The sequence below is a fragment of the Notechis scutatus genome, chromosome 2 (assembly GCF_049901735.1).
Source record: "Notechis scutatus isolate UNSWTSFEM ecotype Mainland chromosome 2, rNotScu1.2, whole genome shotgun sequence".
Lineage (NCBI taxonomy): Eukaryota > Metazoa > Chordata > Lepidosauria > Squamata > Elapidae > Notechis > Notechis scutatus.
Genome location: NC_142010.1, coordinates 166,457,306 through 166,472,224, shown reverse-complemented (window position 1 = coordinate 166,472,224; position 14,919 = coordinate 166,457,306). Strand labels below are relative to the sequence as shown.

General features: G+C 44.3%; 2 protein-coding genes across 4 annotated transcripts in view; one reads left to right on the top strand and one right to left on the bottom strand.

Moving 5' to 3' along the window:
* Positions 1 to 3,108: 3,108 nt before the first annotated feature.
* Positions 3,109 to 9,964, bottom strand: RBP5 (retinol binding protein 5). 2 transcript variants are annotated; one of them, XM_026675401.2, is made up of 4 exons: positions 9,628 to 9,964; positions 7,832 to 8,010; positions 5,731 to 5,832; positions 3,109 to 3,303 (listed from the first exon to the last, which is right to left on the bottom strand). In XM_026675401.2, exons 2-4 carry the CDS (start codon positions 7,934 to 7,936, stop codon positions 3,250 to 3,252), a joined length of 261 nt encoding a protein of 86 aa, XP_026531186.1. In that variant the 5' UTR covers positions 7,937 to 8,010; positions 9,628 to 9,964; the 3' UTR covers positions 3,109 to 3,249. The 2 variants fall into 2 exon arrangements, with proteins under 2 accessions (XP_026531186.1, XP_026531185.1); XM_026675400.2 differs by having other exon boundaries at positions 9,171 to 9,947.
* Positions 9,965 to 11,557: 1,593 nt separating this feature from the next.
* Positions 11,558 to 14,919, top strand: part of CLSTN3 (calsyntenin 3) — a 42,201-nt gene continuing 38,839 nt past the window's right edge. Inside the window, exon 1 of one of the 2 annotated variants that reach the window (XM_087957306.1) lies at positions 11,558 to 11,846. In XM_087957306.1, coding sequence (XP_087813432.1) covers positions 11,762 to 11,846 — 85 coding nt within the window. In that variant the 5' untranslated portion in view covers positions 11,558 to 11,761. The remainder of the gene's footprint in view (positions 11,847 to 14,919) is intronic. The other variant, XM_087957305.1, reaches the window with a different exon arrangement.

Below are 14,919 nucleotides of genomic sequence, written 5' to 3'. Positions count from 1 at the left end.
TTTTAAGGGTATGCCACTCAAAGTACAAAGTGCATCCCTCAGCCTGAAAAAGTTGCTGTCTTAAGAGTTGTACAGCATCAAATATAGTTGCTTTGCGGAAAAGGTTCTATATTTTGAATATCGTAAGCAATTCTGAGTTAAAACAAAACAAAAATTCAAGTTCACCTCAGGTGCTTGTAAAAATAGGATCTTGCGACCTTATTTTATGGTGAAACAAAACTTCATCTTTAAAACCACTCTTTAAATTTAGGGTAACCAATTTTTCATACGTGATTAATAGATGTTTATTTTTAACCATATGATGTATGGGACTGACCTCTTTTTCTGATCATTAGAATTATTTTTCAGCCTCCCTTCTGCTTCTGAAATATTTATTAATAAAATTTTCATGACCGCCCATCTCACAAGCGTCACAGAAAGTGACTGTGTTACATCCAATATTATCATAGAACATAGAATAATAGGGTGGAAAGAACCTTGGAGGTCTTTTAGCCCAACCCACTGCTCCAGAAGGAGACCCTATATCATTCCGAAAATATGTCTTCTTGAAAACCTCCAGTGATGGAGACCCACAACTTCCACAGGTAAGCTGCTTTTGTCAGCCGGATCTCCAAAATGTGATTTGCAATTTGCTTGCCTTCGGCTGCCATGGAAATGGGGAGAGGGGTTTTGGCATTTGGGGTGTGGAAGTGAGCTGGTTTGAAGTGTTCCCATGAGAATTGGAAGAGAGGATTGCTAGTGGAGGTGTTTGAACTTTTCCAAGGCCAACCGTCCTGGGCCTCCAGACAGAGGCATCCAACATCTGCTGAAAAGGTTTCCCACAACATCATATTGGATGCTGATTGACCTTTATGGGCTAGACCCTGTGGGGAGAGATTTGGGGGTTACTTTGATTTTGCCGCTATCTGTTCATTCTTAGTAAAAGTACCTTCTCTCTAAACCTATGGAATTGGGGTTTTTCTTAAGATTTGAATGGAGGCAGATCTGATAGTTTTCCTGATTAATTGTTCTGTCAAGAAATTTCTTCGTAGTTCTAGGCTGAATCTCTCTTTAATGATCTTCCACCCATTACTTCTTTTCCTGCCCTCGGGTGCTTTGGAGATTAGCCAGACCCCTTCTTCTTTGGAATAGCCCATCAGGTCTTGGATGACTGCTATCACATCACACACAATCCTTCTTTTCATCAGATTGGATGTCCCCTCAATTGTTCAGGGCCCTTATAACCTTTGTTGCTCTTCTCTAGGTTTTCTAGATTCTCAACATTTTTTTCCTATTGTGGTGACCAGAATTGGACACAGTATTCCAAGTGTGATCTTGCCAATGCAGTATGAAGTGGTACTATCACTTCATATGATTTTGATACTATCCCTCTGTTGATGCAACCTAGTATTGCATTATTAGTCTGGCAGCTGCAGCACACTGCTGGCTCATACTTAAGTGGCAGTCACTTAGAACACCTACATCCCTCTCATGGTAGCTATTGTTGAGGCAGGTACCACCTATTCTGTAACTGTGCATTTGATTTTGGCCTATGTGTAGGGTTTTGGACCTTATTTTTCTCAGCTCTTAATTGCATTTTGTTGAGTTAGGCCCAGTGTTTAAGTCTGTCAAAGTCCTTCTGAATCTTGGGCCTATCATCTAAAATGTTGGCAATTTCCCCCAGCTTAGTGTCCTCTGCAAATTTGATGAGTTCCCCTTCTACTCCCCCATCTAAATCATTTATGGAGATGAAGACGAATGTCTTTTGTTCCTCCACAGAGTTTCTGAATTATTCATATTTACTAGCATGGGATTCTTCTTTGTGGTTTATATGAGTTGAGGGAAAAGGGGAGTGTATCATCGTGGATGGGGGTGCATGATCTATATGTGGCAGGAGATCTGGTAAATGTAGATGTATTTGTACAAGTAGATTCAACAATTACAGAAAAAAGGAAGCAGAATTACCAAATGTTAGTGCCTGGAATAAAGTCAGGGATGTCTGCAGAATGCGGTTAAAAAAATAATGGCCACCATAGTACAAGCCAATCCCAAACTGTTTTTATGTGCCATCTGTACGATGCTTATAAAAACAAAGCAGGGCTTTGATCACACCACTGCAACCACCATTTTGACTTTTTGGAAAATACTGCTGAATGATTTGCTTGAAGTAACTTTTATTTCAAAGAACTCAAGTGAGACGGGCCAAGCAGGACCAATGGAGTCAAGGCAATGACTGGGATGTACAGAGTCATTTGAATATGATCAGTCAGTACTGAAATCAGCAGCAAGGAACACACTTCTTGAAAACCACAGAGCCATACTTCGGCAAGAAGCAAATCTAATATGCCAAATGCTAAGCTTCAGCTTCCCTTCAGCCAATGTGCAAAATTTCTGCTCCTGGTCAAAGCAAACCTTTAAGAAGCTTCCAGAGTAGCATTGTGCTATTCTTCTCTGATTTATCGAGCATCAGTGTTTCTCTATTTCCTTCCTAAAGTGAAGGGATTTCATGGCTCCGCTCATTATTTAACAATCTCCTCTTACCAAAGTTCTCAGGCAGAGAATTTGATGTGATAAATCACTTCCTTCTCCTGCTTAGGATGCCAGAACTCTTATTCTGAAAGGATTTCTCTTTCCTAAAGTTCCAATTTCCTTTTTGACAATGCTTGATTGATTTCTCTAATCCATAAACAAAGTCGTTTAGTTTCTGCAACGAAGCCCTCCTCACCTATAGAAGAGTTTGGTTGCCAGCGTATGTTTTCTTGCTATTTTTTTTTCCTGATGCAAAGAAATTATCACTTACTTGGCCACATTTATGTGGGATGCTGTCTTATCCCAGCACTAAGTATGGCTCTGTAACAATATATATGCAAAGATTTTTTTTGTACTGTCAGGAGAACCCATATTCTTAAGATGATCAAACTGCAAACTGCATTGCAAGATGTTTGAGTTTGGATAAATAAATTAGCTGCATGAGGCCCCACCACTCCAAATTATAATGATGCAGTCAAAATACAGTCTACCACTTCAGAGAGAAATAGTTAAGATGGAAGTTTTAATCTGAAAAGCAAGAAGATGATTGGAACCATATTGCTTACATGTCTCAGCCATCAATAAAAAAAAATGCACAGATTTGGTCATCTGTATTCTTTTAATCCAAAGATGAAAGGTTAGGAAAAGATATGAATAGTTTGCTTAATTCTGCGTCTGGTTTGGTCCCCAATACCAGAACGGAAGTTGGCACATCACACCAGGTAGGCACTATGTTTGAGGTCACTTCACTTTCTGGAAAACCTGGACACAAACCTCATTCTCTGCTGTCATGCGCTAGAAGAGAAAAGGTCAGTCAAGAAGCAGGAAATACAGTTATGCTTGAGCAGTGATGGCGTTACTTTTTGTTGTGGTGTGCCAAAAGCGCGCACGCATGCGTGCCAGCACCCACAATGCAATGCGTCCCGCCCCCCCGCGCATGCATGTGCAATACCCCTGCCCCGCGCCCCTTACCTGCACTGCGCATGCGCGTGCCTCCCAGCTGATTTTCAGCCCATTTGAGGCCATTTTCGCCCTCCCGGAGGCTCGAAGAAAGCCTCTGCAGCCTCAGGAGGGCAAAAAACGGGCCTGTTTTAGCACTTCCGGTATTTCCGGAAGGCCCGTTTTTCCTAACAATTGCCATCAATAGAAGTACGACAGAAATCTCAGTGCGAACATCTCTACTTTGCACCTTCCAAACCTACAGACAACCTTCTTCATTAATTTACAGTTTTCCAGATACACAATTCTCTATGCCTATAATAAAGGGAAGTGCTGAAAGCAATGTCCCAAGCTACATTTCAGCAGAAAAAAGGAGTTTACAAAAATGGCTTGTATTGCTCAACATAAATATTCATTCACAAAAAAAAAACATTCACAAAAAAAAAAAAAAGATTTTGAAGCGTAAGGCTGTTGTATCAGATACTGGGCAAATTTCAAAGGCCTACAAAAAGATTTGTCGTGGATACTTTTAGTAACTGGCTGCTTTCAAATCTACAAAAGTAATCTAACTATCCTAAAATAAGGTAGCAGGGCCGTGGGGAAAGAGTCAACCAAATGACATTTCTGTTTTATGTGTCTTGTGCCAAGTTTCCACCTCCTTGAGGCTCCTACTTGCTTTTGAAAGTAGCTACTTGGTCAAACCTTACAGGTTTTGGATTCAACTAGATAAGGCAAACCTGTTGCCCCTCCACCACCATCAACAGGAGAGACAATCCACCAAGAAGTTAAGCAGTTCAACATTGATTGAAGAAAATATTTTTTTTGTAAGCATATGCATGCCTATTCACTTTAATTTCAAAGGAAAACTTCTGAGGTGGATTTGTACCCACTCCATCAAAGGTCTTAAGTACTTTACTGTTTCTTTCAGAATGTATGATCCAAGAATTTGTACTATAGTACGGAAACAGCTTGTTTCAATAAGGAATGTTACCAGGAGAGAATTCCGGAGCAAGCCCATACCTGCCAGAGCTGACATATAATATTCCACAAGTTTGCTTTCCTCTATGGATAAGGGGCAAAACCACAAAGTTCAGAGTCTAAAATTACTTAATTCCACCTCTTAGTTGGAATCATTAGAGGAGTGCTTCTCAGCTTTAGCAACTTTAAGACGTGAGGACTTCAACTCCCAGAATTCCCCAGTGGCTGGCTGGGGAAACATCCATTATTTCATGCTGAAAAGTGCAAGTGAATTTTCACCTAGCTGTTCTCTAGCTGTCTGCAATTGGTTGTGGTTGGATTTATTCTTTTCTAACTTTCTAGCTTTAAGGGAGTGCCAGTGAGCTGAAGAACACCGTAGAATTGTAGTTAGGGTATTCTGTCCATATGGTTTGGGATGAATGCCTAATTTAGTACTCTTATTATTAGTCTTATATTCCATTATTTAAGATATGGCTTCATAATTAAATTAGCATTATTATAAAGTACACTATAGTGTGCTATTATTTAAAAATGCAGAAACATTACTTAAGTGTTCTTTTAAGTAAAGAATGTTTAAGATTGTTATTGGATGGGGAGATCTGGTGAGAGGGATGTTTATCTTACACTACCAAGAATCTGTTTTCTCACACTCTCATCAAATCACCCCTGACTTTCAAGGCATTTTATATTTGCTGGAAATTTTGTGGCACACTTTTCAGTAAGACCGGGCTATCTTTCAGAATGTACTGCAATCTACTTTTTCTCTGCACAATGATCACAATTCAATTTTTCCCCAGGTTTTCGGAGTATTTATTCAGCCCAGATGTCAGCATTCCCTACATACTTGACACAGCAGCCTGTGCTAGAGGGAAAGGCCATGAACTGCGTAGAGAGGACACAGCTCAGAAAGACCAGAAAAGCCCATGTCTGCCAAACTGCCACTGGAACCACTTACCTGAGGGCGGCTGTAAAAAAAACATGTTGTTTACTAGCACCAAGGCTAAAATTCTGAGCATCAGGCACAGGGGACGCTTTGCTTTGATTTCCTCTCCTTCCCTGGTGCCCCAGGAGCCGTGGTCAAATTTCAAAGAAGAGTGCGGACAATGGGTGGCTCCCTTGCTCAGCCGACTGAACTTTTGAACTCTTGGGAAGGATGTTTTTGTCAAGAGGCCATTGCCTCCCTGAGAAAGCACACAGAAGTTGGCCGACTTCTTGGTTTTTCTGAGCTGGGATTGGGGAAGAAGACCCATTCTGTGCTTTTGGAAATGGGGGCGGAAGTGGGAAAAATTGCTCACTCCTCCTTACCAGATGCAGTTGATCCCCTTCTAGCCAGTGCCTCCAGCCCCGATTCTGTTTCTCCCCTTTCTGTTCACACACCAGCTGATCTCCATCCCAGTAAACAGTTGTCTGAAAGCAGCAGGAGGGAGGAAGGGGGGGTGGGGAGAGAGAAAAGAGAAAGGGGCAATGACATCACTTAAAATAGGAAAGAGCCTTCTGCTGGAACATGCCTCAAATAAAAGCAGCTCTGGGTAATGCAGCCATCCAGGACACTAGGAGAGAGTCTTATCTTAACCACGTTGTTGATTTTGTTACAGACAGAAATGGGAAGTGAAGCGATGGCTAAAAATCTTATGTGTGCAAATCCCCATGAGAACTATTCTGCCTTAACCTCAATAGATGCAGACCCCAAATAAGCGGCTTTTCTATTCCATGACTAAAGTAGGTACGTGGCAGAATTTAAGCTTCTAAACATTTGTGTTCCATAACTGTTGTGATTTTCCCTCCTCAGAGCATGTTGATTTCCCCAGAACCGAGCCACTCTGTTAAGAAAAAAATTAGGGCTTCCTGTAATGCAAAAGAAAGCCGTTGTTCCAGATAGCTGGAGGGGAGAGAAATCCTAATCCTATCCCTAAGATTAATTTTGAAATAAATTAATCTTGACCAATCCAAGACAAGGGATTTCTTCCCAATTCTTTAACAAAAAAACAAAACAAAACAAAAGCAACACCCCTCTCTAAATCCATGCTACAATGAAAATATTTTGTTTAGGTACAGCTACAAAATATTATCTCTTCTCCAACATGATGCTCTACAGAAGTGAGAAATGACCAACTTTTGTCATTCAGAGCCAGCACAGCAATGCAGTTAAATTATAGACCCTCTGGGTGGGCTATGGGATCCTAGCCTGGGGAAGGCTGGTCTATGGGAAGAGAAATACGTGCTGAATGTGGGTTACAGGTGATGTGCAACCTATCCCATTAACACTGAGACTTTTTCTTCTGACGTGAAAACACCCAAACCTGGGTATTTTCTTAACCAGAAAAGAATAGACATAGTAACAATTCTCACTGCTAACTTTTCCAAGGTTCAAAGTCACATACAGTATATGGGTTAATCATTTTTAAAATCCAAATTTTGTTTCTTAGGTCTGCCATTCATTTTCTCTGAACTCCGTCAGCAATCTGAAGAAATCCTGGCTAGCTTCCAGTGTTGTTGAAAATTGCCATAATAAATCCAAGCACTTTAAATACTTGACATATTTTATCTAAACCTTAAAATGTATGTCGGGGTTATTCACTGTCCTTTCCCTTGCATTGTAACTTCCTTTCAAGAAAGTGTTTTTTTAAGGCAGTACAGTGTGCTTAGCCCAATCCAAGCAAACTGGCTGAGAATAATGGGAACTATAATCCAATGTGTTTTAAAGAAGATCAGGTTGGCTTAGCTGATGAATAGTTCATTCATCTTTCATTTATGAAAATGAAATGATTCATTCACAAAATAAATTAATGCATTCCTTAAGCTGTAGCAGTGTGCCTGGCTCTACCTACAAAACTACTCAGCATTAGTCTGAATTCAATCCAGAGTTATCAGGATTTTAATAAATTTCCTGTGTGTTTGTTTGTTGCTTGCCTGGTATTGCAGAAAGAAAGAGTCATTAAGTTTCTGTTGCAACATACATTTTACCAATCACAAGCTTTGCCAGCTAAAATGGAGCTTATTTTACATAATGGATAAGCTCTAGCTTGCATTAAAAATTTGTTCAAATTATTTCATCATGTGAGCAGTTTATCATGAGAGACTTATAGGTCTTGGGAGCAGGAAACTCTCCAATCATCACAGAGACTGCTCATAAGAATAGTTTTTAAAGTCCTGGTGTAAACTGGCTACTCATAAAATTGGATTATTTGCATAAATAAGACTGAATCAATGTGTGAATTAACTCTCTCTTGCTTGCTTGGAAATTGGCAGAAAACCAGCCTCTGAAGAACTTTGTTGATCTAATTCAACTCTGGATCAAGAATCTGAATGTAAACAATGTGTTTTTTCTTCTATCCAGAAGCTCTTTCTTATGAAAAGGCACTGACCCAATTTCTCCCTACATTTCACCAAAGGCTTTGTCTCTTACCTGGCACTTGCGGCCATCTACTGGCCCCAGATCCTCTTCAAACTCAACCCCAAGGTCAAAGTCCATGACATAGTTTCTCAGAGAAGTTAAGGTGCGAATAGTCATATGGTCATCCGTGTGGATGATCTCCTTGTCTGGCTTCAGGAGACAAACCAGCTTCCTCAGGGCCACATTGATATCTAACCAGGAGATTACAAGGACTAAAGTTAAATAAATGTTGAAGGGTAGTGTCTACGTACCCCAAAGGCAATCAGAATACTGTAAGTAACAATGCATGGAAACCACATCCTTGCTACCCATTTCCCCCCACCCCCCCCCACCCTATGCATTATCTCAGTTCTTCCTCATTTGGGACAAGTAATAAAGGAAGATGAAAACAAGAATCTCATTTTAATTCATACCTTCCCTCCCTCCCTCCAACAATCCAAGGCAGCAAACATAGTAAAAAACACACACATCTAAATCAAAGACCCTTCTTTTAACCCAATTGTTTAAACAGCCTTGTCTTTTCTCACCAAGCTGCCCTAAAAAAACAGAGCAGTGACTAAACCCCTGAGCTACAAATCAGGAAATCCCCATTTAAATCTCACTTCTGCCAGGAATTAATTGGAGGCCTCCAAGCAGATTTCTCTCCCCGCCTATAATACAGCAGTAAGGTTGCATTGGAAAGTGCTGTGGTCCTTTAAAGCAGGGGTCTCCAACCTTGGCAACTTTAAGCCTGGAGGACTTCAACTCCCAGAATTCCCCAGCCAGCTTTGCTGGGAGTTGAAGTCCTCCAGGCTTAAAGTTGCCAAGGTTGGAGACCCCTGCTTTGGAGTCACAATGAGCTGTGGGTTCATAATATAAATTGATATTGATATTAATTGTTGGGAAGGGCAAGGTTTCCATGAATCAAGCATTGCTCCTGGTGATGGTGTAGACTCATCCCAGTAGTTTTCATGATAAGGTGGAAGTGGTTTGCCAAGGTCAGCTCTGCTCCTCCCTGGTGCTTTGCCATCCAACTTCTGGCCAGGAGCATCTCGGCTTAGCCCTTCTGAAATCGGGCAAGGTGGATTAGATTGGGGCCATCAAGAAAAGTCCTAGAAAGAGGAGATTATCCTAACCTTTTAGGAGTAAAGAAAGATACTGGAATTTAACTCTGCCCAGATTACGGCCATCCGAGGGTTGGCGGTTCCCCTGAAACCAGGTGGAGCCGCGAGAAAGCGCTCTGGGCGCCACCCAGTCCCGCCAGCCTTCATCACCAACATCGCAAAACTAATCGGGAGCAATTGGGCGGCCGGAAAATGGCGGGAAAACAAAACCGAGAGAGAGAGAGAGAGAGAGAGAAAGGTTCGCTTACCCAAGGCGCGGAGATAATTCTCCATATTGTCCTGAGACACGAAGCGGTAGTAGCCGCTGAGATTGGGAGGCATCGCAGCGCAAGAGGACGACGAAGGCACAGGACGAAGAAAATGGGCAGCGGGAGAAAGGCTCACAGAAAGGAAGGAGGGAGGGAGGGAGAGAAAGAAGGAAGGAAAGACGGGGAGAAGAGAGGCGGCGGCAGCTGAAACAGCAGAAAACAGCCCGCACCCGGAGCGCTGCTGGGTCCGCCGCCTCGACTTGGACTTCTTTCCCAGCCCTCCCTCGGCCTTTTATGTAGTGCCGAGTCCCGCCGCCCTAAGAGTCACTCCGCTCCAGCCCGCGCGGGCGGGGGAAGCCGCGCCAGAACCCTTTTCTTCTCTGCTATTCTCCTTTTCTCCTCTTTATATCACACAAAACCACGAGGCAGGTAAAAACAACAACAGAAACACGGCGACCTTTGCAAACCTCCAATCGCTCCCCTCTCTTTATCCAAGTGCAAGTTAATCAGGCTCCGTGCCTGGTTCCTAAGTGGATAGGAGACCACTTGTAAATCCCAAAGTTTACGGGAGAAGGGTACGTTGAACGGCAACCCGGTCAAGGCAACAACTGTTTCGGTTGTCTTCCTAAGAAAGCTGAGTTGGCCTTTCCTTGAAATCACCAGGAGCTGAGCTCGACTGGAAGACTATTCTAGCAGGCAGACATTTCTAACTATTTCAATAGTCCCCTGTAGAGTGCCCGCAGTTACTCCTGTTGCCTTCTGCACACTTCCTCTTTCCAAATAATCGTCTGCCTTGACGCTCCTGCTGTTGGGCAACCCTGACAGTGCAGTTACCAATAGTGCTATATGTGATCCCAGCCAATTCAATAATTTCTGACTTGAGTCTACATCTGCACATTGTGAAGACGCGGCCATAGAGTTTAATGACAGTTTAATGACAGGCATGAGATGAGGAGAAGCGGCTGCTCACTTGGGATGCCCCCGTCCAGCCTTGGCCACCTGTAAACATCAAAATGGCTTCCCAGTTTTCTAGGCGAGTCTGTCCTCAAAAACTCCGCAAACCTTCGTGGCTAACTTCTAGACGGATGGTGAGAGAAGTTGTTCTCAAGAGGGGAAAAGCACTCTTCCCAGACCGGGAGTAGAAACCAGAACATTTCTTCGTCGTTTTTGGAAAGCATTCTGAGTTCCCTGTCTCACGTTTATACATTGTCTTTTTAACATCATTATAAGGCATCGCATGCATTTATACGGTAACCCCCGAATACACCCTAGGAAAGGTATTTCTGTGCGGGAGTGAAAGCAAAAAAGAGACTGACTCAGCTCTGTGTATTGAATTCACAACCAAGAGCAAACTATTCTGCTCGCGGTCAAATCACAGCTACTTTAGGTTGCCCAAGAAAACAGGCCCCCCTCCCACCAAGCAAACTCAGCACCTTCTTCAGGCTGATTTACACATGCATATGGCACATCCGTTGGTGTATTTGTGTATGAATGAATCGCAGGGGTGCAACTTACCGCAGACAATAGTTCTGTGAATTACTCACAGCCAAATCTCAATAACCCTTCCAGTCATCCCGGCTTATAAATGCCTGAGGGAAATTACTCTTTGCCTTTGAGTGACTGGCTCGTCTCCAAAGCCAACTGAAATCTGGCTGATACGCACATCTGGTTTATCAGTTGAAGGGAACGTACTAGGTTGCAAATGGGAATCTGTGTGAGAAGGATCATCACAGGCAGGAGGGTTTATTTCACGGGGGGTGGGCTGTTAGTTACCCTTTCATCTGCCAACACCGCACGGCTGGGAACATTCACGCGCGAACCAACATTTGTTCCGCACTCCCCACCATAGCAAGATCGCTGCAGACACCTAGAGGTCTGACTGCGAACTTTCTCACGCCGCTCTCAGATCCTAAAGCAGAGAGATGCTTCCTTCTGTGGCCAGCCCAATCTAGAGTAGATCGCCGGGCGGGGGTGGGAGCGAGGGAGGGAGCGAGACCTTCCTTCCAGCAGCGTCCTTTGGATTTCAACTTGCGGTGCACGAACTGGGCGTGCGTTTCTTTCCCCTGACTCCCCCGACCTCCCCGCTAGCAAATCAGACGGAAAACGGGGTTGGGAAAGCGGAGGGGGAAAAAAAAAGACCCTTCATTGCCAACTGCAAGTCCCTCTAAAGTTCCTAGTCTATTTGCCTGCACGCGACAAGGCGCTCGCGTGCACACACGTGCCCGCGCTCACCCACCCCCCCACCTCCCTTCTGGCCTTCCCACGCCCTCCCTACCCCTAAGTCTTGGTCCCCTCCCCCTCCTGCAGCACCTGGCTGGGGCGCCCCTCGTATTGGCTGCGAGGGCCCATCAATCAGCGTCGGCCGCTGCTGACATCATGCTGCAGTACAGGGGCTGGGCCGGACCGGAGAAAGGAGGCGTCCGGGAGCTCCAGTTGGCGCCCCGTCCCGGGCAGTGCCTCGACAGCCGACCCCTGGGTCTGGGTGGGAGCAGATCGTAGCGACAGCCGCCAAGGCACTCTCCTTCGGCGAACGAGCCCAAGCCACCAAGCCTATCCCGGACAGCGAGCGGTATTTTCAAGGCTTTTCTAAAATGGGCTGGGGGATGCCCCTCGCCTCCGCCCCTCGCCTCCTCCTCCTCCTCCTCCTCCTTGTCTCCTGCGCCCTCGGCAACAAAGGTGAGCCAGTCGAGGCGCCCGGACTCCCCAAGGAGAGGGCTGGGCTGGGCTGGGTGGGTGTGTGGCTGGGAAGCTCTTTGAGCGCCCTCCGTGCCTCTCCCATCTGGCCAAAGCTGGAGCGCAGCTCTTCTGCCTGCCTGCCTGCTTTCTAACCCATCCCATCCATTCCCCGGGAATGCTGAGAGCGGGTGGAGAAATAGGGCTTGGCGCTAACCGTGGGGCTGCCCGCCGCTTCTCTGCTTTTGCTCTTTTGCTCCTCTGGATCTTCTCACTTGCTTCCTTCTGTAGCATCAGAGCCCTCCCCTCACCGCTTGTTCCTTGCTTTGCTTCCTTGGATTGCACACCAACCCCACCTCTACATCTCCTGTTTATCTCTCCCCTACGTTCATTTTCTGCCTGGCGTTTATCACACGCCCAGCAATTCCCAGGGCTCCTTCTGTATCCTAGTCTCTTAGGATCAAAACGTGATGGAGCTGCTTTGCTACCCACTCTCTGTTTCTAGGCTTAGTTGCCATCTTCTCTTCCTTGCAGCCTTAGGGTCTTAGTGGGTTTTGCCAGTCCGTGTAGTTCATTATTGCAAAATCTACGAATTTCAAGCAAAGGAGACGGAAACCATTGTGTTTATAGCTTCGGTATTCTGAACACGAACACAGGACATATATCTGTGTGCCTGATAATGAGAGAGATGGCTAGGTTGACCCGGGCTTACAGGTCTTAATGCAAGAACAAGAGTTCTTGGGGAAATAGAGTAATATTGGATGGAAACTAAAGGAAGGGGCTGAAGGTCCTGCATATTTTGGGGAGGTTGAGTCATCGTTCAGCACCAGCCCGCAGCAAAGGAAGGAGACAGGAGTGTGAAAAAGGCATTTGATTTCTATTACCATCGCTTTCTTCCTTAAAAAAAATTGGCATCGGAGAGGGGGAGGGCAATGCAGCAGCATTAGGATTCAGTGCGCTTGTTGGTTCTGCAGATGGAGTGGAACCTTCTCTCCCTGATTCTAAATGCACGTAACCACTGAGGTTGACTTGGCCTTGTGATCCTCGTTAAAGTCTCCCTCACCAGTGAAGAAGTCCCCTTCACCAGCTCACTGTCCTTCCATTGCAACCATCCCTTTTCTGTGCTTGAAGCAAAGGCCGCGGGGCAAGAGCTTTGTCTTACAAGGGTACCAAAGAGGGGCAGGTCATATAAGTGAGATACCTTAGAGACGTACTTGTAAGAGCAACTTGGGCTGGATTATTTATTTGTTTAAATATGGCAGGTTTGAAAACAATCTGGTGAGATGGATTTACATTCTTTCTGCCTTTTCATACCCATAACCCTAAAGCTTCAGATTCCTCTGCCGCAGTATAGCATTTTTTTTTTAAACCTCTCATGTTCTGATTTACGTTATTTTTCATTCTTCCAGTCTTGCTTTGGTTGCAAAGTGCTTGAAAGGCTCTAACTGAAGCCCTTTCCAGGCATTTTTTCAATTCAGCTATGACACCATCTGATGAATATAAATGCTTCCAAAGAACTTCTTGGCTGAATCAAACCATCTAGTCCCACAACCTCTTTTGCAAACTGGCTAATTGGAAGCCTCTGGAGACCGACAGGCAGGACCTGAAGATGATGTTTTGCACCTGTTCTTTGTCTCCACCTCTGTTTTCCTAGGCCATCTCTTTGCTGTTTAGCATAATGGGTTGCTGATAGGAATGGATTTGCCTAAACCAGTTCAAAAGCCACTGGAGCTAATGGCCACAACTGTTACCTTGAAGTTATTACCACAGAATCTGTTACATATTGTGTTCTGTGAGAGATTTTCATTTTCTAACCAGCGCTTGTGATGCTGTGTTCTAATACTCTACAAAATATATTTTTGACTACATGGTCCTTGCTGGTCCACAATCTTGATTCTAAACACTTTGTGATATTTACTATCACAAAGTAAAGTTTGGCTTTACTTCTCATGCAAGAATCTGCTTGCATTTCTGGCTAAAATGCCCCATCAAGAAATTACCCAGGATAAAAGAGCAGCAAATAATCTTGAAACTGGCATAGAGTACTATGAGATGCATCAAAGTACTTGAGCTGGAAAATCCAAATGGCATTTCCTTCATGCTAAACACTGACCCAGCCCGACAGGAAGATTATCCATATAAACCCTCCATGTTCTTACATAGCAATTTCAGGGAATGGTCAAAGCACCTGTGCCCAATATGTCTGCCTCCACTTTGACCTCTTTAAGTCCTTTTTCTCAGATGGTTTGCTCACCTTACAGGGTCATTTCTAATGATGTCACTTGAAATATTCTCATGGAACTAACCTCCAACTGTTTGAGGGTCATTAATGTCAGCGGCAAATCAGAGATGGGGTTCTGTTGCACAGGCAGATGCTTTATCTAAAGTTCCTAATAATCTCCTGTGGAAAATGTCCTTAAATTCTGAATGTCCCTAAAGTAGACATAGGATTGCTCAATCATGAATGAATGGGACACAGTTCTACCTGGAGGATATAATGTGGAGAGACGGGGGTTGTCTAGGACACTATGATCTAATTCTAGAGACCCAGTTTACTAGGGATTGGTTAGTTAGGAGGAGTGTTAATTTATAACATTATTTCTCCCCTTCTCTCTCATCTCCATCTTCCATTTTCCCTGCCCTGGAGGTTGTGCGATGAAGATTAATTTGCTATTTCTGGGCTTGTGACATTTTTCGGAGCCTCCTGCTGGCTGCAGCCTCACTGTTGAGTCTGGACTGGCTCCAGCCAACAAGATTAGCATTTCAGGCCATGAAGTGAGGCCAGAAGGAAAATGGCATGTGCCAAGACAGAGCAGTAGACACGAGGACTGTGGAAGAATGTAGAGAGGGCAGAAATGAGAGGACCCAAGCCATTGGGTTCCCTTAAGATGGGAATGTTGGAAATACGCTTTTTGCTTGAAGCCTTAAGTGAATCTTGTCATGATGAAAGAAAACTAAATATAAGTAACTTCATTTCCTCTTCAGTCTCCCGAGTTTTCAGGCTGGTGCTGGAGCCCATCCTCGGGGAAATTCTTTCCCAACCCAGATTGTATCCTGCAACATTTTACTGGGACAT

Excerpts from the sequence above, each read along its gene's own strand:
- RBP5 (XM_026675400.2), bottom strand. The coding sequence starts at position 9,243 with ATGCCTCCCAATCTCAGCGGCTACTACCGCTTCGTGTCTCAGGACAAT. Across the intron at positions 8,011-9,170 it reads GAATTATCTCCGCGCCTTGG|ATATCAATGTGGCCCTGAGG; the intron begins GTAAGCGAACCT and ends TCTCCTGGTTAG. Across the intron at positions 3,304-5,730 it reads AAGGGGATCAACTGCATCTG|CGCATGACAGCAGAGAATGA; the intron begins GTAAGGAGGAGT and ends TTTCTCTTCTAG.